The following is a 27940-nucleotide window of genomic DNA, read 5'->3' as shown; positions in this document are numbered from 1 at the left end:
ACGTTATGTTAAAGAAATTACAATTCTACAGTATAAATGGAACAGAATATGAGTGGTTTAAGTCATATCTACAGAACAGGAAGCAAAAAGTTTCTTTATATGGTTTAATATAACAACGAAAACAATCAATTATTGATAAAATTAAATAATTGGATGGATAAAAAGTCTACTCACAAAGTAGTGGCAGCACACACATATAAAAGACTGGTGTGACTGGCAAGCTTTTGGAGCCAGTGGCTCCTCCTCCTGGTAGAAGAGTTGAAGGGGAAGGAAGAAGAGTGAAGGAAAAGAACTAGAGACGTCTAGGAAAAGGGGTGGATTTTGGGAAAGTCTCCCAGAACTGCGGGTCAAGGGAGACTTACTGTATAGGATGAGAAAGAAAGAATGATTGTTGGGGACTGCATCGGAAGAGATTTGAAAGCCGGAGAGCTAAAAGGTGGAAGACAGGGTAATACAGAAGACAGATTACTATTAAAACATCGTGCACGAGTTAATAAGAGTGAGAAGCTAAGAGCATTGTACGTAATGGAGGGGCAGGGGGTGGTGAAAAATAGACGGGAAAGACTATGGAAAATGTAGAAAACTAAAACGGAGTGAAGCAAAGAATTGTTACAGTGAAGAAAAGCTGAGACAGAAGAAATTAATGTAAATTAAGGCCATATGGGTGGCGAGAACCAAGGACAGGTAGTACTAGTTCCCACCTGCAGAGTTCTGAGAAACTGTTATCTGGGGGAAGAATCTAGATGGTGCGTGTGGTGAAACAGGTGTCGAGGGCATTAATGTCATTTTGTAGAGCATGCACTGCAACAGGATATTGTAAGTTGCCAGTATATACCCTCTGCATATGCCCCAATACAAAATTATCAGTTAGAATGATATATATAGTATTTGGTTCGGAAGGCCACGCCTCTGAAGGTAAAACAAGGAATCTTGCCTGATGTGACGCATCATGGATGTAAGTCTTTATGTGATATTGTACAATATGCCGTTTGTACATTTTGTGAAGATGATGAGTACAGTTGTTTGTGTCCAGGGATGAAATGCTTTGTTTCGGTCTGATCGGAATGTGGTGTTAAAGAACACAAGCAGAATCACCTTGTTTTACTGAATTTGAAGGAGCTGTATGCAGCCTTCAAAGAGAAGTTTTCCACTTATAAAATTGGTTTCTTGAAATCTGCAGAGTTGTGTCCCAAATGGTGTGTACTTGCAGATGTTCATGGAACCCATGGTGTGTGTGTGTGTGTGTGTGTGTGTGTGTGTGTGTGTGTGTGTGTGTGCGCGCGCGCACGCGCGTGCGCATTTATCACCAGAACAAGAAGCTGATGTTAGATGTTGCCAAGCTTATTAAGATAACTACAGACTTACTTGAGAAGATTGTCTGCTCTACAGAGAGCAAGGACTGTGTGTTATAAAAGTGTGATAAGTGCCCTGGAGTGCAACATATTACAGCTCTTCTTGCAGAATCAGAAGCACTTTGTTTGGCTGAAGATGTCCAGTATATGCAGTGGATCACAACAGATTGGTGTACATTGATATCAGTGGTGGAAATACTTGATTTCACGTACAATTTTTGCAACAAACTGGAATTGCTGAAAAGTCATCATTTTATAGCAAAATAACAATCATGTTATCTAACTTCACTGAAAGAAACACTTGGCCCAACAGAGTGTACTGTGATTGGAGATTTTCTGAGAATTACTCATTTATTGTACAAGATGCAGCACAAGTATTTCACTGGCAGCAACCAGGCCATGGTATATCCTATCAAAATCAGGATCAGCATCATCAACTGTAAAGACAATGTGCATAGTAAGTGATTTATCTCATTCACTCAACAGCTGTAGGATATTATTATCAGAAAACATTTATTCCCCATGTAAAAGATGCAATACCACCCTTAGGAAAAATTCGTTACTTTTCAGATGGAGCATCAGCTCAATATAAAAACCAGAAAAATTTAAAAATCTGACACTACATTCTGAGGACTGCGGAATTGATGTTGAGTGGCACTTCTTTGCCACTAGCCATGGGAAGAGTGCCTGTGATGGAGTTGGGGGGGGGGGGGGGGGGCAGTCAAAAGATTGGCTGCCAGGAGGAGTCTTCAAGAACTTCACCACCCAGTCCTCACTGCACAAGCACTTTTTGAATTTGGATCACAAGAGATAAAGGGTATTCAGTTATGCTATGTGTCCTCAGAAGACATTGAAAATAACAGTGCAATGCTACTGAATGAAAGATTTTATCAGTGCAGAACAATTCCAAACGCAAGACAGTACCACCATTTTATACCTGCTTAAAATGATGTTGTTAAGATGTAATGAACTTCATGCTCCGTAAGATATGATATGGGTTATCTCACACACAGTGCAGAGGCACAACAGTCTCCAGTACAATACCAAGAAGTATCATTGCAGGATATCACGCCGTCTTCTTACGTTATTTGTGTCTACGATTCTAAGTGGTACCTTGCCTTTGTTATGGACTGTTCTGAAGAGGACAGAGATGTTTTGGTGAAGTATCTGCATCCACCTGGACCAGCTAAAGCTTACTTTTTAACCAATGAAGTCAGCTGGGCGAAACTCAGGAACATTCTAAAACCAAATATTGTGTTTATGCACTGGACAGGGCAACTGAAATTGAAATACTCCAGTTGTTTAACAACTTTCTGCAGTCCAAGTGAGGAAAGGCACCGATCTTCAATGCATATGCTTCCTATGTAACTTTCTATTTACATGATGATTGATGTGCTCAGAATATGAAACATTATTTCTAATTCAGGTTGAATATGCTGCAGAATAATGAGTCTCTTATGTCAAATTCTGTGGTATTTACAATATTTACCGAAGCGTTCGATCCCGCCCTTCGGCTTTGACCCGTGACGTAAGGCTGTTGTGGTGTGTGACGTCACGGTGGCGCGGAATTTAGTTTGTGAGAGTGGCATGTTTGTAGGTGTAGTTTTGATGCGATCAGTAGTGCTCTCTGGTGGTGTGTTAGGTGATGTTTTCGGTTTAGTTTGCGAGTGTAGCGTCGTGTGTGAATTTTGGTAAACTGATTTTTTTATATCTTTGGTAGGTATGGATATGACTGACAGGGTCAACAGTTTTCGGTTGTCGGCTATGATGGGGGACAGTGCTTTGTCTCTAATAAAATTCCTTCAACTATTCGGATTTTTGGATGAAGTCGTGAAGTGTTCAGTATGTCATGAAGAAATGAGGCTTACTTAAAGTTCCGGCGTCTCGGACCAGGGATGTGTATGTGGAGATGTCTTAAGGATAACAGGTCAAGGGAAGTGTTCGATCCCAATTTATGGGATCGGGAGCTGCTGTTGAGCTATATAGATCAAGGGAAGTGTTCGATTCCAGATGATATTGTATTTAGTGGTATTTGGGGAGTTTTGTGATGGTTTTTTTCGTCGTTTTGTGTGGTTTTGTATGGAGGTGGGTGTCTAAATTTGTTTATATTTAGTTTGTCATCACCCAAAAACCCCCTATTTCCCGCGTTTGTCCCGTTAGTGTCATTAGGCTTTTTGTGGAATGTGTGTGTGTTTGTTTTTCGATGTATTTTTCCTCCTCATAATGTGTACGTAACAACTTGATATGCGCCATATTGGAATCGTGGTTTATGGTTGTTTCCACCATATTTGTGACGTCGTGGGTCAAAGCAGACTGGCAGGATCGGACGCTTCAGTCTTTCCCTTATCAACACATACATGCTGTTAAAGAGTACTGTAAAAAAGTTATGCATTGGAGTAACACAAAGATATTTGGGGGGTAATTAGATTTAGATACAAGCTACATAATGAAGCAATTTGCAGCACACTGTGATCCTGCACACACTGCATTTGGGGAGGTCCCAAATAGTGATTTTCGACAATTTCAGAATTTTCATAATCAAAAATGTCAATGTGTGCATGCAAGTAACACAAACAATTTTTTTTATGAATTCAGCCTTATCACCTCTCTATACACACCAAATATTGTTTCAGTACAATAATTCACACGGGATACAAAATATTGGAAACCTTCAAAAATGTACTAACTTGTGTAGCTGTTTGTTTAGGTATTACTTTCAAACCATGAACCATTGCAACAACATATCCTTGCTTTCTCCTGCAAGGGAGAGGTGTTACCTTTCAAATGAGACCAACCTTTTCGCTGTATCTGATTTAGTATAGGAGCTGCGATGTCTCACATGATAGCATGTTATTTGGGGGGGGGGGGGGGGGGGGAAGAAGTTACTTTGGGAGAGCCTAGCTCAGCCTTCTAGGTGTTTCAAATTTCAATACCTGAAATAGAAACTTACTTTAGTGCAGGCATTAACTGTACTAAATTTCATTAAAATCTGTAACCATGATGCAACCTACTTTGGATAAAATCTGATGATTTTCAGTGAAATTACCCCGGACGGCATATTTGTGTTGATGAGAACCCCCCTTGCCCAGTATGCTGAGAATCTGGCAAGAGCCTTCACAGACAGACACCACCCCCCCCCCCCTCCCCAAACCTAGCTCACAGATTTGTCATCTGATCTACAAAACACCACGGCCCATCCCTAACCCATTGCCACAGGGATATGTCCCCGTGGAAGACCCAGTTGCAAGACCTGCCCAATCCACCCGCACAGTACTTGCTATTCCAGTCTGGTCACAGGTTTATCTTACAACAACAGAGGCTATATTAACTCTGCTGCAATTACTGCACAGTTTTTTTATGTAAGTACCCATCTGAATGAATGGCCACTGTCAAAAAAGGCAAAGAATAAAGATGACCATCCATTGGCACAACATGCCCTATTTCAATGGCTGCTTGAGAACTTGAGCCATCTGTATCTCTCCCTCCATCACCAGCTTTTCTGAATTACGCAGATGGGATTTATCTCTAACATATTGTATGCTCTCATAGCCCTTCTGGCCTCAACCTCCGTTAATCCACGCCAACCAACAGTCTCTCCTTCCTCTGTCCTATAACCTCCTCCTAACTCATGTCTCCACATCCCCCACTGCGTACAAGACAATGCATCGCATGTCCAGCTCGTACACATGCCATGACTCATTCTCACATTCCCAGCCAGTAAACTAGCTGCCTCCCTACAAGCCGCTAGCTACTCACCCTCAACCCCTCTTCCTACTTCCCGCCTCTCTCTCTCTCTCTCTCTCTCTCTCTAGCCACCCCCCTTGGTACAAGCCCCGCCACCCCCTTGAACAGCAGTTACGGCATTGTGCATCCAACCAGCACTAAGCAGGTTGTGTGTGTGTGTGTGTGTGTACCCAGGCTCAAGAAAGCTAGCAAGTTTTTTTTCTCTTTTGTGTATGCCTATAAACGATTCAGTGCTTCTGCTATTCGGTGAGTGGTCTCCTTTACCCCTAAATTCGTTACATTCTACCAGAAGTTTCCTAGTACATTGAAGTTAAAATGAGAGAGATTGAAGCTCACATGAAGAGTTGCAAACTTTTGCTACTCCACGTCATCTGCCTTTATCCTCTTCTCTCCCCCTACTTCACCCCCCCTCCCCCCACACCTGCAATCCATATAGTGCACATGCACACAGTTTGTCGCCCCCCCTCCCCCTTAAGTGAACTTCACAGTACACCATCTTGTCCGCGCACATTCCCACCGGCCCCATTACAGAATCTTCTGCTATGTCTCCCCCTCCCACCAATCACTCCAGCTGAGACTACTGCTCACCATGCTTGGCCCTCAGCACCTTAACATGACAGTGCGTTTGAGTTGTGTGTGCAGGAATTCAGGTTTGTGTGTGTTTTTTTTTATGTCTTAGGAAACACTTTGTCCGATAACTCAATTTACCCTTAAATGTACTTTAAATGTGCCTCTCTGCAGGGCTTCCTCCATGTGGTTTGTAGGAATCTGTTCTATGTAATTGTTGCTATATGTGTAAAGCTTCACTCTTGACAGTGAAAGGCCATCTTCATCTTAGGTCATGAATTTCAACAGCATTAACATTCTCCTTTGTGAAAAACTTTGGGTATTACAGAAGCATCCGACTCCACCCATCTGCTTTGACTCATGGTGTCTTCAATATGGTGGAATGGCTATTTCCCATGTATACAAAATGATGACAGATACACCAAGGATTGTGAACAAAGATAAAAATGACACAATAGCACCTAAAAAAAAAAAAAAAAAAATTTAAACAGGTCAACCTTGGAAAATTGGGGTTTAGGGCAGGGACAAAATATGCCCTATGACATCACACACACCACACCATTATGTTACAGGTCAATGCAGATGGCAGACAAATAATATATAAAAAAAATTTAAATTACAGCATTCCGCTACACCAACAAAACCACAGGGATCTTACATTTCCCTTGACCTATATAGCTCAACCACAGCCCAAAAACAAACACTTACAACGCCAAAAAGTGGAATCAAAATCCCCACAACTTAAAAACCCAAATACCCTATATTCACTACACTAATTATAACACAACCGACCTACCATAAATAAACACACAAAACATCACAATTAGCACCAAAACAAAAATTACTTGCCAACAAAAGCCAGCAATACCATCTAGGCACGCACACACACCGGCAATGCCACACTAACCCACAAACCTGACACACAACATTCAGCAATAAGACCAAACATCTACAGAAACTGCACGACAGACATCATGTCATCACCCATCTCAAAATGTAATGATATACTTGTGAACTTCACAGTCATATCCAAAAAAAAAAAAAAATAAATAATAATAATAATAATAATAATAATAATAAATCAGACTTCTTTCTGCACAACAAACACCAAACTAATTGGACCTAAGAAAACCGACAAACACGTAAACAAAAATTAACCTTAATCACTCACTGAACACACTTCCACAACCCACGTTACCGCACCAACTACCTACATTCAAAACTGCGTTAGCATGACAACCAAAACTCAAATGAACCCAATACCACAAGTTAAACTCGGCACACCCACCACCAGAGGGCACCATCAAATACCAACACAACATGTACAAACACAACCAACTCAAAAAACTTCGCACCATAATGACATCACATACATCACGCCATTATGTTACGGGTCAATGCAGATGGGTGGAATCAGACACCTCTGTTGGCCCTAACTTTGTTATGAAATGCTGTGCAACAGTGGGGTGCACCCTCTCTCTCTCTCTCTCTCTCTCTCTCTCTGTGTTGAAGAGTCTGAATGCAGAGAAAATGCAGCAAACCCAGCTCAATCCTTCCCTCCACATAACTTTCCTCGTGTGTTGTAAGAAGCTTGAACCTCTCACACATGTAAAACTGCTGATCCATTTATATTAGTAGTTTTGGCAACTAAGCAAGGTATAAATAAAAATTATTATTTTTTTTATCAGCAACTACTAAATGCATGTTGGGTTCAAGGTCTGCACTTCACACGAGAAGAGGCGTTTGGAGAGAAGTGTGCGATCTGGGTATGTTGCAGTCTTCAACCATTCAAGAACTGCAACAGAGAGTGAAAAAGAGTGCATTGTCACTGCACAACATGCCACAGTAAAGTTTTTCACAAGGGTGAATATTAATTCTGCTGAAATTCATGACCATTTACTTCATCCTTTTATAGTTGCGATAGCCGCTGGTGTGACAATGAGACTATTCATGATATTTTGAAGGTGAGTGGCACTTAACTGTGCTTGCAATGTTTTATATCAGCCATGCAAGTGTGCAGTCATTTGGAAGATTTGAGAATGTCCAGGGTATGTCAGTGTGTGGTGGTGGAACAGCACAAATAATACTGAACATGTTAGTAAATTCTTCCTGAGGAGCAGTGAGCCAAATGTGTAAACATGGCCGATCAGTCACCCCATTCACTATTGACCGTTGTATGCACTGTGTACGTAAGAAAATCAACCATGTACTTTCCAAAGGGAACAGCGGAAAATGCAAATTTAGATGGCCAGTCAAGGTAATTATTTATATCACCATGCTCTCAAACGAAAGTAGTTGGATTAAATGAAGCGCTTGATAGGCTTCACTGCTCACAATCAAACTGTTATCTTCCAACCTAACGTGTGTTTCGGGTCATGCTTCAGATCAGTGTGTCGGCACAAGCTACATTCCAAAAACTAATACAGACTCAGTGTTCCATTCTCATTCTGTTTGCATACTGATGACAACACTTGCCACATCATCATTATGTTAATGAGACAAAGCCAATATCTGGTATTGGTTCATTCAGCTGAAATCACCTGTTAACTTACAGTTGATTTGGAACAGTGTTTTGAAGAGTAAATCACACTGACTTACTCCATGTAATTCCACAATTTTTTCTGAACTTCATGTACAATATACATAGGCTACACAACATTCATCAAAATATGTGGAGTTGTGTTCATTACCTAGCACACATTTTCTCAATTTATCTTACAGGTTTATTTTTTGTGGTAGAATTAAATATGATGTCAACGTAAACATTAGGATACACTACCAGTCAATCTGTTACCAGAAACTTTATTTAGCATTCACATTCGTTCGCTTTGTCAACTCTTGAACTAATTATCACTTTGCAATCTCACCTAACACTCAGGACACACTACAGATCAGTGTCACCCCTACCAAGATTTCAGGGGGTCTCATATCATGGTGCAACCCAACATTTGAATGGTTTTCTAATTAAGAGTCTCAGAGCTAAGGATTAAAACAGTTAACACAAGGTTGCAATGCATTTAATATCCTCATTGAAGACCAAACCATAGTGTTGATGTTTGCGCACAATATACAAGTAGGCCAACTGCCAAACATACTTTGCAACAAATGTATTGAGATTAAATATGTCACAATGCAAGTAACATAGCCTATTTGTCTATGATTTCCTGCACAAAACACCTCACTTGTGTGTTCCAACTGGTTGGAATGCATACAGAATATTTTAATATTTGCCACAAAACAATTCCACAGTGAACTGTGGCAGATTTAATCTCATGTTCGGAACATTCATTTCGTGTGCAAGTATTAGGGTTTTTCAGAGTACCTGTGTTACGTACCACACCAACAGCTAACTTATTACCATGACTCGGCGTGCTGAGCAGCTTCCAAGTTCATTAAATTACAAATAGTATTTTCGAAAGGCTGACAATAGTTATGTGCAAGACAATTATTGTTCATTGTCCTAGATAATAACCACAGGCTGCACTTTGTAAGAACTGGTGTTGTATAAGGACATTTCGAATTAACATTAAGTGAATAAATTCTGGAAACAACACAGAATGCCTAGGGTTGCAAATATGATAAAGTATGAACAGAAACACTGGCGCCGCACGGAGCAGTTGATGGATGATCTTGCAGTGGTGATGTAAACACTCAGAAGAACGGCGAAAACGTAACAGTGGCGTTCACAACCAAGGGGGGCATCGAAAATTCATATTACCTCTGGCACATCTTGATCCGGATACAACTGCTTTCGTATGTCTATCGCGTAATCTACCATATTTGTCTTGCTGAGAATGTCCAGCTTCCCTTGTAAAAGTTCCGTTTCATCGTAAATCTGTAAAGGGACAACATAACCTGAAGACAATACTTACATATGGCACAAGTATCACCCATTCACACATTTGCTTCCTGTTACCTGTTTCGCTGACACAAATTCTAACAATGGAAAAACTAAATGTCTATCCAAATACTGTCCTAACGTCGACGTCAAATCAAACTTCGCCATTATCTAAAACTACACATACACAACACTCTGCACTACAACACAACGTGCACGTCCTAAGCTCGTGATGAACTTCTTTGACATTACTAAGTCAAAGATGGCACATCGCAGAACTTCCAAATGTGTCGTTCATATTATACGCGGGGCGTGCGACAAGAACAAGAAAGTCGTCATGTATAGCCCGGTCCACACACAACGATCTGTCTGCTCAGACATCGGCACAGATGTCTGTACATGCAAAAGATCGCTGCAAATGTGGTGTGTTCACACGACACAAACCCCAATCTACTACTCGCCCGCCATCTGTCGGTGTAGAAAAGAAATATCAGTGGCAAGCGACTACGCTCTCCGTAAACGTCAAAAATTTAATTCAGTTATTTTGAAATATAGAAATGGAGGAAGTTTTGTTGTGGTCTGTGTTCGCAACTTATGTTGCAAAAAACACTCAGACCAACCGCAGGAAACAGAGAAAGCGGTAAAAATGGTGTAGACAGTGGCTGCTAAAGCGAAAGCAGTTTTCTCACGTAAATTTACTGCGAGAGTTGCAGGGCGAACCTAACGACTGTCGAAATTATTTGCGGATGGATGTCGAAACTTATAATTATCTCTTAAAGCTTGTAACCCCTCATATTATGAGAAAAAATACTTCATGAGAATGGCAATTTCTCCTCATGAACGGCTGGCAGTAACGTTAAGATTTCTAGCAACAGGAAGGAGCTACAAGGATTTGGAATTTTCAACTGCAATATCGAAACAAGCGTTTAGTGAAATAATACCCAACACATGTGAAGCTATTTACGCTGTCTTGTAGGATGAGTTCATGAAGGCAAGTCAAGTAAATTAAGTCTGCCAAGTTACAGATAATATTTTTGATGTTGTAGACGTGTTTGAAACACAGTAGGCCTATATTATTAGAGATTATATACCTACATGACCAATGAGCTATGGTTTACTTTGTTTCTGAGTAGGCATTTTCAGTTCGCTACTGTGTAGAAGCAACCTGTTACAAACTTTTGTTACAGGATGCAAAACTCCACTCTGAATTCTAGACAGAGTTCGCAACGATTTTTTAATTTTTTTTATTACTGTTTCTCTGTTTGCCGAGGCATCAACTGCCGGCAATTTTTCAATTACAGCATTGTATGCTGCTGTCTTTTTGTCTCTGTCACTATATTCTTTACTTTTAATCTTCCACAAACTTTTTTTTTTTCTTTATTGTATTTCAATTCCCCATCGGGGCGGGCTGGCAGCAGCATATGCACTGCTCTTCAGCCGAAAGACATAGAACAAAACAATAGAAGACATTTAAAAACAGCAAAGGAGAGAAGAAGGCGAACATAGATATAAAAAAGGGAGAACATCATGGAAGGCAATAGACAAAAAACGGGGTGACTGTAAAATGGAGATAAAAAACTGTTTAAAAGTAGCACACACAAAAAGCCACACACTGCGACAATTAAAAGAACACAAGGCACAGTATGACTGGAGCAGAAAGGTGTTGACGGATGGCATAGCACACAACGTAACACTGATGGCGAACCTCAAGGCAGTACACAATTAAAATCACACCTCTTGACGCACACGAGAAACAGCACTAAACACAACACTGATATGGTACACTGATGATGATCAATACAGAGGATCTGCCAGGTTCAAGGAGATGAGGGAGACCTGAAGAAGGGAGGGAGGGGAAGAGATGGGGGAGGGGAATGGGGGCGTGCGGAAGAGGGCCAGGTAGGGAGGGATGTGGGAAGGAGAGAGGCAAGTATGGGGTGCAGGGTCTCAGGGGAGGGGGGGATGGAGGAAAATCCGCTCTGGGAGAAGGAGGAAAGAGGAGAAGGGGGCCCTGGGGAGGGGGGGGGGGAACAAGGCCGGGTTATAGTTGGAAGGAAGGGTATATGTCACGGCGAAGTTCGTCATCCGGGAGGGGGAGGCGTTGGAAATTGCCCTGATGAAGGAGATGGAGGGTGTGGAGGTGGAGAGAGGGAGGGATACAGCGATAGAGGCGCGGCAACGGGCGGGGGTGGAGAGGAAGGAGGAAACCAGAGGGTGGGGGGGATCAACCCTGCGAACAATGTAAAGGATGCGGAGATGTTGGAGGAACAAGAGGAGGTGGGGGAAGGGGATCAATTCATACAGGAGCCGTGTGGGGGAAGGAAGGCGGATACGGAAGGCAAGGCGGAGCGCATGGCGTTCAAGGATTTGGAGGGCCTTGTAAAAGCGGGTGGGGGCGGAGATCCAGGCGACGCTGGCATAACAGAGGATAGGACGGATGAGGGATTTGTAGGTGTGGAGGATGGTAGAAGGATGCAATCCCCATGTCCGGCCGGACAGGAGTTTCAGCAGGCGGAGGCGGGAATGGGCTTTCTGCTGGATGGTCAGGAGATGAGGGGTCCAGGTGAGGTGGCGGTCAAGGGTGAGGCCAAGGTATTTCAGGGTGGGGGTGAGTTGGATAGGATGACCATAAAGGGTGAGGTAGAAATCATGGAGGCGAAAGGAGCGAGTGGTGCGGCCTATGATGATTGCCTGGGTTTTGGAGGGGTTGAGACGGAGGAGCCACTGGTTACACCAAGTGGTGAACTGGTTAAGGTGGGATTGGAGGGTACGTTGAGACCGTTGAAGGGTAGGATAGAGAGCCAGGAAGGCGGTGTCATCAGCATATTGGAGAAGGTGGACTGGTGGGGGTGGCTTGGGCATATCAGCTGTATACAAGAGATAAAGGAGAGGGGAGAGGACAGAACCCTGGGGGACGCCAGCCGTGGGATAAAAGATACGGGAGTTGGTGTTGTGGAGGGTGACATAGGAAGGACGGTGCGAGAGGAAGGAAGCGACCAGACGGACAAAATTGATAGGCAGGGCGTAGGTTTGTTCCACAAACATGGGTGGTTTATATATATTTCAATGAATTCATTTACAAACTCTCGAGAACACTGGCGAGTATCAGCCATTTTAATGCCCTGTGCGCACAAATACAAACACTAGACTGAGCAAACAGCTGTTTCGCGCCAGATTTGGGCGATCTGCTGTCCATACGCTCCAACTTGTCTGCGCAGATGTGGTTTGAACCCACAGATTTGAGAGGTTTCGCTCAAACCTCCAACTCCAACTTTCAGGTTTGCACACACCTCAGGTTGGTGCAAAACTCCTGTCCACACGCAACGATCTGTCTGCGCAGATGTGATGTGCGCAGACATTTGCGCAGACATATCGTTGCGTGTGGACGGGCCTTATTACTCCACGTGACAGGCGGTCCAATTACAAGAAAGCGTTAACATTAAACATGCCAGTTAGTCGTCTTCTCTACGTATCAACTGTTTTTGTTGTCAACTTCTAGCAAGTAGCAAGTGAACCGACAGCTTAAATGGACTTTTCGTGACTATCAAGTATTTTATGTCCTTTTGTAATCATTACTATATTTAATTGAATTTTAGACGGACACTGTGACGCCGCGTTTAGTTATTTTCGCGCAGTTTATGTGAAAGTAAGTTACTTACATGTGTAAATAAAATCACTATAAAAGCTGGAAACCATGGACAGACTAACAGAAGTGCTGCTTTTCTGCCGTCAACATTAATTCACTAGATTAACTCACGTTTTTTCCTTTCGTGAGAAGACACATTATGGGTCATGCGTGAGTGCAGGTGCGAGAGAACAAGAACATATTAGAGCAGTTCCAGATAGATCCGGATCACTGATTTTAGCCTGTTCTACGGTGAGTCTGCAAGATTATCCATGATGCACCATTTCCGCCGGCAGATGGGGCCACTTGCACGAGATTCACGCGTACGATCACTAGGAGGCGGAATAGGAGATGGACCCTACTCTCACGTGTATGTAGCTGCTTCGCGCAAGCGCAGACGACCAAGTGGGGAGCAAAGCAGACAAACGGCGCGACGTTCTATGTGAATTATGTTGTACCTCGCTCCTGCTCAGCGAAACGTAATACAGCAGGTTATTCGTCTCACACGAGTTTACGCGTGAAATATTTGCAATTTTTGGTAAATATTATTTGAAGCTTTATCTCGCTTACACAATTTATCAAAGGTTATTTTAAGCCATTCCTCTTCAGTTGTTGGAGCCTGTAAGAAAGTAGAAGTGGAGTGAAAGTTTTCACCTTTGTTTTTGATTCAGTAATACAGGAAACACGTGCCTTCAAATACTTATCCCTCAAAAAGTTATGGATTTTACATCAGTCATCTATCATCCATTTAGACAGACTCGAAACTGAAATACGATGGGCAAACGATAAGCTGTTGGAAGATTCGCCAGTTGCCAAAAGTCGCAATGTAACTGTTAACCTGGAAAGGAATAAAATATGACAATCTTCGGCTAATATAGTTGAACAAACAATCACAAGAAAAAATATACAAACAAAATTAAAGTCTTTCTCCTTGGCGAAATTGCTTCCCTAATAACGGTGTCTCTCAGGCGAATATGGGGTTCAGTGAAGGATAACAGCTTGTCATTCCATTCTCACCAAAATTATATACTGTTGTGGATCCTCCAGCTTCAACTCCTTCATCAAGTGGGAATAACAGCCGTTTTTCTAGTCCATTCTTTGAATCCACAGCCGAAGCCGAACCAAGCAGCTTCTTTTTACCTAGTCTTCCTTCCGATTTTTTCGTTATAATGAAAGCAGCAGCTAGGGTAGGGTTATTCTGAGCCTTGTCTTCTGGAAGTATTTAAACGGCTATTATAACGAGCGACTTATAGTTCATATAAACTGCATGAAAACAATTAAACGCAGCATCATAGTGACCAACTAAAACACAAATACATGTAGAGCCCTTAAAAAACATAAAATATCCGAAAGTCTCGAAAGCGAACTAAAGCCGCCGATTTACATGCTGGAAGTTATCAACAATCGCACGAAACACGTAGAGCAGACGACGTGACAGAGACGTCCCATACAAACGCTTTTTTGTGGTTGGACGTTCTACCGCATGGAGCGCTGTAGTAGACAACGACTACCTTGTGAGAGTCGCAAGTCTAGTGTAAAACAGGCTTTACATTCACTTCCTCATAGAAGCGTCTTATTGTTTAAATTACAGAGAATGATTGTAGCAGATGTTCCACCCACTAACTGTTCTTCTGCACATACGTGAAGCACTTTCATAGCCATGAGTATAGTATCCAAGCTTTTCCATCTAACAGTGATCGTACGCGTGAATCTCGTGCAAGTGGCCTCATCCACATAGCAGAGGCCAGCGGAACCGGTGCATCATGGGTAATATTACAAGCTCACACATCCCATGTAGAACACCAAATGTGCACGTACCAAGGAGGTTTGTAGGTGTCTGTGGTACATACCATAGTGTATGTATATCTATGGAATGGGCATAGGCTACTGCGAACGTTCCTAACATCAAAGCGGACTAGTCAAATGATTTTGGAACGATGCTGCTTATCTACAATTCGCTGTAATGCCAAAACTGGAGTATAACACATATTCACCTCGTTTTACACGCGTTTCTGCTTGTTTGAGTTTTACTAACAGCTATAGTGGAGTATTGCTACAAACGCCAAGAGAAGTATGTGAAAAGAGGACCAGTTACTTTACATACGCATATACAACAAATGTATACTGTAAATCTCATATTAATAAGGCCAATTCATACTGCCTGTCACGGTACCGTCACGGAATTACAATGTCACGTCAAGGTGCATTCACACCGTCTGTTGCCTAGACACGGCAAGTCAATTAAAGTCATTTGATCTCAGTTCGGATGGATGTCCTCAACTGTTTTTTCCACGGGAATTGCGATCTTCGCAACAGGATTTTCAATTGTTTTATGTGCAAAGTGCACATTCACCTACTACATTTCCTTCCTTCCTTTCCTACTGTTGAATTCCAGTCACCCGTGACTATTAAATTTTCGTCTCCCATTATGATCTGAATAATTTCTTTTATCTCATCATACATTTCATCAATTTCTTTATCAGCTGCAAAGCTAGTAGGCATATAAACTTGTACTACTGTAGTAGGCATGGGCTTCATGTCTATCTTGGCCACAATAATGCCTTCACTATGCTGTTTGTAGTAGCTTACCCACACTCCTATTTTTTTTATTCATTATTAAACCTACTCCTGCATTACCCCTATTTGATTTTGTATTTATAACCCTGTATTCACCTGACCAAAAGTCTTGTTCCTCCTGCCACCGACCTTCACTAATTCCCACTATATCTAACTTTAAGCTATCCATTTCCCTTTTTAAATTTTCTAACCTACCTGCCCAATCAAGGGATCTGACATTCCATGCTCCGATACATAGAACGCCAGTTTTCTTTCTCCTGATAACGACGTCCTCCTGAGTAGTCCCCACCCGGAGATCTGAATGGGGGACTATTTTACCTCCGGAATATTTTACCCAAGCGGATGCCATCATCATTTAATCATACAGTAAAGCTGCATGCCCCCGGGAAAAATTACGGCTCTAGTTTCCCCTTGCTTTCAGCTGTTCCCAGTACCACAACAGCAAGGCCGTTTTGGTTAGCATTACAAGGCCAAATCAGTCTATCATCCAGACTGTTGCCCCTGCAACTACTGAAAAGGCTGCTGCCCCTCTTCAGGAACCACACGTTTGTCTGGCCTTTCAACATATACCCCTCCATTGTGGTTGCACCTATGGTAGGGTTATCTGCATCATTGAGGCATGCAAGCCTCCCCGCCAACGGCAAGGTCCATGGTTCATGGGGGAGGGGAGGATGACGTATCTTAGAAGATAGATTAAGTAAAGGCAAACCTACATTTCTAGCAGTTGTAGACTTAGAGAAAGCTGTTGACAATTTTAACTGGAATACTCTCTTTCGAATTTTGAAGTTGGCAGGGGTCAAATACAGGGAGCGAAAAGCTATTTACAATTTGTGCAGAAAGCTGATGGCTGCTATAAGAGTCGAGGGGCAGAAAAGGGAAGCAGTGGTTGGGATGAGAGTGAGACAGGATTGTAGCCTGTCCCCGATGTTATTCAATCTGTATAGTGAGCAAGCAATAAAGAAAACAAAAGAAAATTTTGAAGTAGGATTTAAGTCATGGTGAAGAAATAAAAACTTTGAGATTTGCAAACGACATTGTAATTCTGTCAGAGACAGCAAAGGACCTGGAAGAGCTGTTGAACAGATTGGACAGTGTCTTGAAAAGAGGTTATAAGATGAACATCAACAAAAGCATAACGATGATAATGGAATGTAGCCGAATTAAATCAGGTGATGCTGAGGGAATCAGATTATGAAATGAGACACTTAAAGTAGTAAATGAGTTTTGTTATTTGGGGAGCAAAATAACTGATGATGGCTGAAGTAGAGAGAGATAAAATGTAGACTGTCTATGACAAGGAAAGCGTTTCTGAAGAAGAGAAATTTGTTAACAATGAATATAGATTTAGGCGTCAGGAAGTCTTTTCTGAAAGTATTTGTATGGAGTGCAGCCACATATGGAAGTGAAACATAGATAGTAAATAGTTTAGACAAGAAGAGAATAGAAGCCTTCAAAATGTGGTGCTACAGAAAATTGCTGAAGATTAGATGGGTCGATCACACACCTAATTAGAAAGTGCAGAATAAAATTGGGGAGAAAAGGAATGTGTGGCACAGCCTGATTAGAAGAAGGGATCGGTTGGTAGGACTCGTTCTGAGGCACTAAGGGATGAGTACACTAAGCAAATTCAGAAGGTTGCAGTAGCTACTCGAAGATAAAGAAGGTTACACGGGATAGAGTAACACGGAGAGCTGCATCATTCCAGTCTTTGGACTGAGGACCACAACAACAATAACAAGGTTAACTTTGGGTGCTAGTTTACAAAAAAATTTTGTGCAATTGTCATATCGCCCTAAATACGTTTCCCTTCACAATTTATAGGTTTTCTTTACTTTTGTATTTGGCTTTTAACTGTTCAAGTGCCTTATTTGAAGTGGGGTTGGCTAATGAAACCACTTACACATTGCCCACCGATACTTGCAAAACCGTTTCACACACAATCCAGAGAGACACTTAACAATAAATAAGCCTGCCTCAATTACATATTTAACCAAACAACTTGCAGTATCTGAAGGCTTCAGTCCATTTATTTATGCAACACTGCAATGCCTAACAACATACAAATAAGGTTTGTGTACTAATCAATCCGATTCTACCTATAGTACTTTTTTCACATCAAGTTACAGCCATATTGCAATCCATTTCATTGTAAAATATACAATATTGTATGGGAATGTTTAAAAATCCACTTTAAAAATGTAGTAGAGGGCAAGTGATTTAGTACACCCAAGGGATACAATTCAGACTGCTGTCTCACTGCTTCAATTAATCTTCCATCATTTATTATAAAATTTAACAAACGAAATAACGATGAACAGACTGCTGGTATCAACTATGGAAAATACAATGAAACAAAAGGAAAAAGGTATGGAGATCTGTCCATGGCCATGTATTGGGAGGAAATGAGCTGGAGAGTCATGCGATCAACAACAGATGGATGAAGTCAGCCATCAAAACTTTCTTCCCAAGAAACCTTTAACAAACGAAATAACGATGAACAGACTGCTGGTATCAACTATGGAAAATACAATGAAACAAAAGGAAAAAGGTATGGAGATCTGTCCATGGCCATGTATTGGGAGGAAATGAGCTGGAGAGTCATGCGATCAACAACAGATGGATGAAGTCAGCCATCAAAACTTTCTTCCCAAGAAACCTTGACAGTGCCCTGATGAGATATGACATGGTGGAATCGCCAGTGTGGATGCTGCCAACTTGAAACTCGTTGCAGAATGTTTTGATGGGATGTGATGGCCAGAGTGAATTGGCCTATATGAGGCACTTTATATATTGAAAAATACGAGACACAGTATTGTAGAAATAGTTTCTGCGATTTGTGGCCATGTGTTGATGAGACAACTGTTAGATAAAGGTCACTTCACATTGACTGCCTTATCGCATCCTGTTCTGTCAAAACATTCTGCAATGCATGTCAAACAGCACGTCATGTCAGGGCACCATCAGGGTTTCTCGGGAAGAAAGTTTTGATGACTGAGTTCATCCGCCTTTGTTGATGACATAACTCGCCAGCTCATATCCTCCCAATGCATGGACATGCACAGATCTCCATACCTTTTTTTTATTCACTGTAGGGTCCTTAGTTCAGTGTTTTTCAACCTGTGGGTTGCGATCTCCTGGGGTGTTGCAAAGCCCTTCTTAGAGGGTCGCGCTCACAGGATAAAGCAGAAGAAACTTGTCCATTTTATGCTCGCTGAGAGCGAAGTGCGAAGACAATAATCACGTCCATACTTGCTGGCGTACTCGGACAACTGAGTGTAGTGACCGAAAACGCGTGACTATGCCCCTGCTGACCTCTTCTCACCCCCACATCTCTACCACAGCAAAGAACATAATTATATCTCTGCTCACAGATCACTGTGGCATCTTTTCCCATTGCACTTGATTCCTCGATCAGTATAGTATCAACAGAAAAAAATAAATACATTGCCTTTGAAATCGCTGACATACTTTAACTTTGGTTCTGGGGGTCGCCAGAATATTATTACTTGGAAAGGAGTCATGTCTTCAAAAAGGTTGAAAAACATTGCCGTACTTAATACCAGCTATTTGTTGATCGTTATTTGTTGTAAATTGTTTTGTTTTGTTATTTCTTTTGTTAAAATTTATAGTAAATGATGAAAGATTAATTGAAGCATTGAGGCAGCAGTCCAAACTGTATACATTGACTACAGTAAATTACTTGCCCTCTACTACATTTTTAAAGTGGATTTTTACTCATACACATACCACATTGAATATTTTACAATGAAATGGATTGCAATGTGGCTGTAAATAGAAGTGAAAAAGTACTGTAGGTAGAATCAGATTGATGAGAACATATAATTTATTTGAATGTTGTCAGGCATTTGCAGTGTTGCGTAAATAAATGGACTGAACCTTCAGATACTGCAAGTTGTTTGTTTAAACATGTGATTGAGGCAGGCTTATTTATTGTTAAGCGTCTCTCTGGATTGTGTGTGAAACAGTTTTGCAAGCATCAGTGAGCAATATGTATGTGGTTTCATTAGCTAACCCCACTACAAATAAGGCACTTGAACAATTAAAATCCAAATACAATATGTAAAGAAAACCTATGAATTGTGAAGGGAATCGTATTGAGGGAAATATGACAATTACACAAAAAATTGCACTAAACTAGCAACTAAAGTTACCTTTCAACAAACCAATTTTTGTGATAATAGCTCACAACATTGTGTGCCTTTTAGAAACTCTTGGTGCAGCTTCATGAAACAAATGAAATACTGAACACTTAGACGTTTTAAATTATAAAATGCAGATTAATATTCCTCAAGCTCCTTGTATAGTGCATGAAATTCTTCTACTGTACCATTTGATGACTTTTTCGGGCTCACACACATTTTAGTGTTGTTTTGCACTTCTGTTTTCCTTCTCTAATATGCAAGCTATCCCTGAAAGCTGCAAAACCACTTGAGCGTAATCAATGTCACTTTCCTACAAATGTGGACTCCGGCATGCTTGTATGTAAGCTACTGCGTTGTGTATCTGTACTTCACATGTAAAAGAATTGAAAGTCATAGTCTGAGGATCGAAATTCCTGCAGTAAAAAAAAAAAAAACAGTTGAGGACAGCCATCTGAGTTGAGATCACATGAGATGAAAAGCTGACTTGCTGTGGCGTCACAATTTGAATACACTTTGATGTGAAGTGCCATGATGTGACGGTGCCCTGACAGCCAGTGTGAAGTGAACTTAAATTCGAAATTGTAAGTCAGAGTTAAAAGCAAGTCAGTGTAGACATACTGGTGCTATGTTCAAACGTAGACGAAATTGATACTTGACAATCTGATTAATTTCCTCCAATTTATGCAGGTTTTCAAACCCCTGTGTATATCTAAGTCTTTCTGCAAGAGACAGTTTCTTATTCATTTTCATTGTAACATAATTAATTGGAACAGATTCGACAGTATGAATGATATAAAAGAAATAAATAAAAAAATAAAATAAAATATTAATTATTGTATATGTATGATAGTGATTGGTTGTAATTAATATTTGCTTATCTGGAACGTGGACGTTTAATTATTTGGTATCAGATGTTCGACAATGGCTTTTTCGTAAATGCAATGTATTTGACCGTAAAATGTAACTCAAATAATTGGACTTCGTATTTAAATCGCTTCCAACGACTGCTGCAGTAGGTGTGGACTCAAAATCTCAATATTAGAATAATTTACCAGCCATGTCAATATGTCGTACAGAGGTGACTGTCTACTAAACATAAAAAAGTTTACACAGTTAGTTAAATCTGATATATTCAACGAGTAAGCCTACAGTTAAATAATTCAACTTACTTTCATAAATATAGAATCTTTACAGGATCGAGTGCCTATTGAGATTGCAACTCTCAGTGTTCTTATATAACATCAAATATGGCAGTGTGCCAGTTAATAAAATATATGTGCTTCCCACACCAGTTATTGTACAAGACCTACTTCTTCTTCATGAATACAATACAACATGAGTGTCGTAATTGTATTTTGTTTTATCAGCGGCATACTGTAGTAATGTCACTAGACGATGCACCAATTATGCACTTCACATTTTCAATTTTTTGTTAAGTATAGCTCACCTAAATGTTTGTAGTACTTATCAAAGAAATCGTTCATCGCGTTTACAAAGGTATGATGAATGATGAATATCATTAACAGTTTCTTTTACATAGGTTTCTGCATAGTTGCAGACTTAGTAATGTATGTTGATGTCCGTGAACAGTGGTTCACTATCCAATTTTTTTAAAAAGTTTTTCACATTTTGGCACTTGATATCATTCAAATTTTCACATAGTAACAGTTACATTATACATCATTTTTTTTAAAAAAAGTAATCATTCATATACATGTCACATGTTTTCTTAGCATAAACATAATACAGTTACACATAAACATGTTTACATCATCATTACACAGGTATAAATTATTACAGTATGTCACATTTGATTACAAGAATTGCAGATATTTACATTCTCTTTTATGGTTTTACTGGGTTTTTATTGATGTTTTTTGTGATGTCATCTGAAATTAAGATAGGTTAGACACAACATTTATTACATCAGTAGGCAAGACCAGGCGTTTGCACTACTCAATAAATATTCAAAATAATAATAGAAGGAAAACTGTAAGATTCCTCGCGTTTTGTGCGTGTGTGTATAGTGTCTGTGTGGCCTTGGCTACTGGTAGATGCTTTTCTTGCTAAGATATGTGCATCTAATCTATTTCTCGAAGTAAAAGATCACTTCACAGATGATGTCTGTCGGTTCGTCACGTGTCATACCAAGTCAGTGGTACCTACAGTCACATATGTTACGTGAAAAATTAATATATCATTCACTGCTACGTAATCATAAATTTTACCTTAATATTCAATCTTCTTGGTAGTGCCACGGCATTGAAAGAAAAGTTCTTCTGTCTTGAACTGCGTCACTGCTCCAGCTGAAATGAAAATTTGTATACTACTTATTATCTATGTTGTAGCAAACAGAGTTTTGCGAGTTGCTTAGCAATGTTTTCATGGATATGACTTTGACATTATTTAGCATGAAATACTCTAAGATCTCGGTGTGCGTGTAGCCCAATAATTTTATTAGTTCTAGGATGTTGTAACAGATACGCACCAGGATGCGGTATGTTAACAATAGTATAAGGTCCTTCATATAGCAGACGCCACTTAGCATTGCGTTGCTTGAGTGCTACAGATTTATGATGAGTACGAAGTAGTACAAGCATTCCTGCCTTGAATTTTTGTTTTCTTTTTATTATGTTTGTGTGATGTTTGTTTCGTATCTGTGCGTGATGTGTCAGTGTAGTCAATACTTCTTTTATTTTCTGTTCAGGTGCGATTTCCTTGTCTGACAACTTAGGTAATGGTTCTATCCATTGATCGTTCTGTTTGCAATTGAACATGATCTCGTTAGGTGTGTAATTTGTATTGTAAATATTGAAGTTATTATGTACGTCTTCAAAAAGACTTAGGTAGGACACCCAATTAGTATGTTTTGATGAAATATAGGTACTCATGAATCGGTTTGGTTCTCGTAAAAGTCTCTCAGTTGCGATACATTGTGGACAAAACCTTGAAATAAATGTACTTTTAATGTTATTGTCCTTCAAGAAATTTCTTTAGGTTTTCCTACGTGCATCAGGTAATCACTTGAGAATCGGCGTATTATAGCATTTGCAGTGGCGGATTTTAAAGCATAAAGTTTTACATGTTAAAAAATATATTGTAAAAAGCTAAGATATATTTGACCCCTCCAGAGCTTGCTGGATGCGGTCCACTTATGTCAGTACACAGAATTTCCAGGGGTTTACTTGGTAAAATAGAATGTATCTGTTTTTGTGGATAAATTTTGATGTTTTGATTTTTGACATATGACGCATGTTTTCAGTTCCCTGTAAATTTCTCTTCTCATATTGCTAAAATAACAGTATGTACTGAGCTTTGACAAACACTTTTTTGTCCCATAATGACCCCAAACTAAGTGTGTGTGCCAAATCAAATTATGTTCAGACTCTCTGGGAATGCATACATGCCAGTTAGTAGCATCTGGATGTCAGCAATAAAGTAATACATCATTGTGTAACTTGTAATACTTAGTCAAAGGATGATTGTGTTTTTCTACCAGTAATGTTATTGTCTTATACAAGTGAGGATCAGATTTTTGTAATTTAGCCATGTTTCTACACATATCAATATAATATTGGTGATACTGCTTGTCTTGCATTAAGAGAATCCTGTAGTCATTTATGTTTTCTAAGTCACTGTTGGTTTCATTCATACCTTGTGGAAGTCTAGACAAAGAGTTGGCAGTGGTGTTGTCCTTACCGTTTATGTACTTAATTTAAAAAGACTAGTTCTGAAGAGTAACTGCCCATTGTGATAGTGTAGGATGTACAAGTTTACAAGTTAACAAAAATGTCAGGGCCTGGTGATCGGTATAAATTACTGTATGTTTGCCAAATAAATAATAATTGAATTTCTTGAATGCCCAGACTATGGAAAGTGTTTCTAACTCAGTAGTGGAGTATGTACGCTCATATTCACTTAGAGTATGACTTGCAAATCCAATAATTCTTATCTGTTCCTTTTCTTTATTCTTTACAACTTGAAATAGGCAACAACCCAAGCCAGAACATGAAGCGTGACAAAAATCTAAATTGAGATCTGGATGGCTCAGTATGTTTGCATTCACTAAAGCATGTATAATTGTATTAAAGTCATTCTGGCACTGTTCCGACCAGATTCAAACTTGATTCTTTCTGAGTAGATTTAACAGATGTTTACTGTTCAAAAGTGGTTGTGGTAAAAAAGTCTGAAAAATGAATATAACCCAAGGAATGATTTTAACTGCATTTTTGCTCGAGGGCTAGGAAAGTTTCTGATAGCATCTAATTTACTGGGATCAGAATGTATACCCTGTGAATTAATATGTCCTAAATATTTTATCTCATTGAAACCAAATTTTGATTTTCTAAGATTGGCTGTGACTTCGGCTTGTGCAAATTTTTCAAAAATTCTTTGAAGTGTGTCAATGTGTTCATTCCAAGACTGTGTAGCTATCAGTATATCATCTACATAGTTTGTGACTGTCTCAACTAAATCATCGCCAAGCATGGTATCCAGGGCTGTAATGAATACTCCAGAACTGACATTCAATCCGAAGGGTAGAACAAAAAGCTGATAGGTTCGCCCCCCGAATATAAATGCAGTATATTTCGGAGAATCAGGAGTGATACCTACTTGCCAAAATGAATTAGCGAGATCTATTGTAGAAAAATATTTTGCATCTAGAAATTTCTGTAATTGCTCGTCTAAATTTTCGGGTTTTGTGTGAACCGGTAAAATTATTTCATTAATTTCTCATGCATCTAACACTAGCCTAATGCTACCATTTGGTTTTTTGACAACAAGTAGAGGACTTCAGTAAGGTGAGGTGACTGGTTCAATGATTTTCCAGTCTAACATTTGTTTTAGTTCTTGCCACACAGCAGGTCGTTGAGATAACAGTACGTTATATGTCTTGTGGTTGAAGATCTTGTGAGGCTTAACTTCAATCTTGTAGACATACATGTTGATAACACCTAATTGTTTGGTAAAAACTTGTAAATATTTGGATAACACTTCGTGTAGTTTCATACGTTCATGTACAGTGAGAGCTGTAGCTTCATTTATTTTACGAGCAATCAATGTTTTCAAGTCCACTAGCTCTGTGTCAGATGAGTGTCTGTGCGTGTCTTGAATGTCATTGTCAAGTACTAACTGAACCTTGTACCCTGTACAGTGTTTGTCATGCTTTAGAGTTCTCCTGTCCAAATCAATAATAATTACACTGCCTTTATCATTTAAAATACATTTACCTTTGGAGAAGTCTATAATGCAGTCCTTCTCGCTCGTAATATCTAATCCTAATATGCAATTTGTCACAAGGTTTTGTACAAGCAGGAATGGCCATTGTACGGTTCCATTACCTATTTTAATGTTTACAAAAACTTGCTTCTTAACCCTACATGACTTATTACCTAGAGCAGTAGTTATTTTACAGTTTTGGGTAGGAAACTCAGGCACAGGTTCCAATTCACACATCTTTTTATAGAAATTAAAAGACAAAACGCTCACAGCTGCACCTGTATCTAAGATAATAGTAGTTGGAATCCCACCTACTACACCAGTAGCAGAGGCTAAAACAATTTCATTTGTGTTTGGAAGACACTGTGTACTGTCTTGCAAAAGTTCATCTGATATATTCTCATTGTGGTTGTATCTTATAAATAAAACAGGTAGTTTTTGTTTACAATTATTAGACATATCAATATTTTGTTGTTCAATGGTGATGTCAAATAACTGATTAACATTGAAGTCGCGCCCCAAGAATTCTTCAGCCACGACCTGGGCATAGAATTGACTTTTTCTGGTTTGTTGGATTAGCATTTGTATTAGGAACTGACACAGATTGAGGTTGTGTATCAGGTGTCACTTCTATTATATTCACATTCGGATATTGCCTGTTGTGATCTCCAAACTTTTGCCGTTGTTGTTGCTGTTGCGCATTATGACTTACCTGTCAGTTGTAAGGTATGCTCCAATTTTGTCCTGGTGGCTGCTGTGGTATAGCAGTGTTTGACTAAAAGTATTGATTGCTACGAGTCCAGCCTTGATGCTGTCTTGGCTCGTAGTTATTATTGTTTGTGTTTCTGTTTTTGTTGTTATATTTGTATCTATTGTTACCATTGTTGTTGTAGTTATTATCGCTGTGCCTTTTGTATGGATTGCCGCATGAAGTGTTATTACTGTTGTTTCTATCGGAATATGCATGTTGATTTTGATTTCAGTATTGAGACGGCATGTGAGTTGGCTGTTTTTGCTGTACCGCGTATCCAACTGTCGGCACGCCAGAATTGAGTTGGCAAGCCTGCATGTTTTGCATACCACTAATATAAAAATTGTGGCTGTTGTTTTGCCGCGCAAAGTGCTGATCTTCTAGTAACATGTCAACCGAATCTAAAGCTGTTAAAAAATATTGAAAGGCAATTTGGCCTTCAACGCATGGAGTATATCACGTATTGCGACTGGTTCGTCCAAAAAATGTCCCATGTTCAAGTATTTTTCAAAATATCTGCGTAAGTTACCATTTTTACTGTTAAAAGTTTCAGGTTCTAAAATTTGTCTTCCGAGTCGCTCCTGGACGGATTGCGACCAGAATTTGTTCAGAAAGGCACGCTCAAACTCACTGTACATGGTACATACGTCAGCTTGACTGTATGCACAGACAGCTGCATCGCCTTGGATGTAACCGACAACATACGAAATCTTTTTCCGGTCACTCCAAGTGCTTGGTAATTCGTTACTAAAAGTTTTAAGAAAAATCACTGGATGAATAGTTCGATTTTCTGGGATAAAAGTCAGAAATCGCCTGTGTTTTATTAAGCTTTCTTCTTCCTTTGCATTATAATATGGATTTGTTCCACTGCAGTTACTGTAATGTTCAGATGGCGAGTAATTACGATAATGTTGCTGTGGTTTACCATGATAATAGCTTGTGTTTGTCTTTGCACGACGTGGTATGTGTTGTTGTCGTGACGTGTTTTGTTCTTGTGCGTTCGTCGTGTGCGGTATGTGTGCATCATACTCGTATGTATATTGGTTTCTGAACTGTACATTTTGACTAACATTTTCGTTATATTCAGACTGTGGTTGATCTGTAATTGTTCCATTGGTGCAGTAACAGACTATACTGCATCACTAATCACCTGTTTGTTATTAGTGATACATTCCGCTATGGAGTCGTGCACAATTGTTGGTAAATTTTCACGTATTCATCTATCAAAATGTTTGTCTTTGTTCTCTACCCAATCATGCAATTCTTTATTAATATTTTGAAAATGAGCTGTGGCATCAGATTGTAATCTGTCAGTCAGGTGTTGTTCAACATCGTCAAATTTATTCTGCGCGTCAGTAATTCGTTTTTCAAGGTTGTCATGTACTGAAGGATATGTTTGAAATTGTTCAGTAAGAGCTTCACACGTGACATTAAGGTGTTTTACTTGTGTCTGTAAAAGTGCTACGTCATTTGTAGTCTTTTCTTGTATTGTATTAAGCTTAGAAAATTTCGTACTGAGTTCAGTCATCTGTTTGCTCAGTGTGGCGTCTATAAGTTCCACATGTTTACATAAAGTGTCATAACATGTCTTGATTGCTTTGACATTAGATTTAATTTCGTCATTTTGTGTCTTTAAGATTGCCATATTTTCTGCGTTTTGTTTCATTAGCATTTGTAACATGTTGGCGATGTTTACTGTTTGCAAGGTCTCAGCCCCCGCTGTGTCATTAGACGTGACGTGATGTATTGACATGGGCTCTGACTGAGACACTGAAATTTTTGTGGTGGACGGCCTATTGTCAAAATTTCCGTTAACACTTGCGTCAATATTTGATAAGTCATCACTACCGGTTGCTGTCGTAAAGTCATTTTCTAACATTTTCTCGCGTCTGAGTCGGATTGCGTCTGAATAGTATGTCTTTGCTGTTCCATCTTTGCGTATTGTTTTGTAGTTATGACCATGCCACACGTAAGATATGTTTAAAGAAAATGAAGTTTGACACTGGTTTTAAAATAAAATGCAGTTGAACATGAATCGCTCGTAGCAACAATGGCTGTTTGTTAATTTAAAAATGTAAACTCAATATCGGATTATTCTTAATG

At 39.8% G+C, this 27940-nt stretch overlaps 1 protein-coding gene across 1 annotated transcript in view; it reads right to left on the bottom strand.

Moving 5' to 3' along the window:
• LOC124788148 (eukaryotic translation initiation factor 3 subunit E) overlaps positions 1-9766 on the bottom strand; it is a 38840-nt gene extending 29074 nt beyond the window's left edge. The window contains exons 1-2 of the mRNA XM_047255295.1: positions 9580-9766; positions 9382-9498 (exon numbers count right to left, since the gene is read on the bottom strand). Of these exons, the coding sequence (XP_047111251.1) occupies positions 9382-9498; positions 9580-9669 (207 nt within the window). The 5' untranslated portion in view covers positions 9670-9766. The remainder of the gene's footprint in view (positions 1-9381; positions 9499-9579) is intronic.
• Between the last annotated feature and the right edge of the window lie 18174 nt (positions 9767-27940).

The sequence above is a fragment of the Schistocerca piceifrons genome, chromosome 3 (assembly GCF_021461385.2).
Source record: "Schistocerca piceifrons isolate TAMUIC-IGC-003096 chromosome 3, iqSchPice1.1, whole genome shotgun sequence".
Classification (NCBI taxonomy): domain Eukaryota; kingdom Metazoa; phylum Arthropoda; class Insecta; order Orthoptera; family Acrididae; genus Schistocerca; species Schistocerca piceifrons.
The sequence above is the reverse complement of the archived record's forward strand: the minus strand, read 5'-3'. Positions and strand labels throughout refer to the sequence as shown.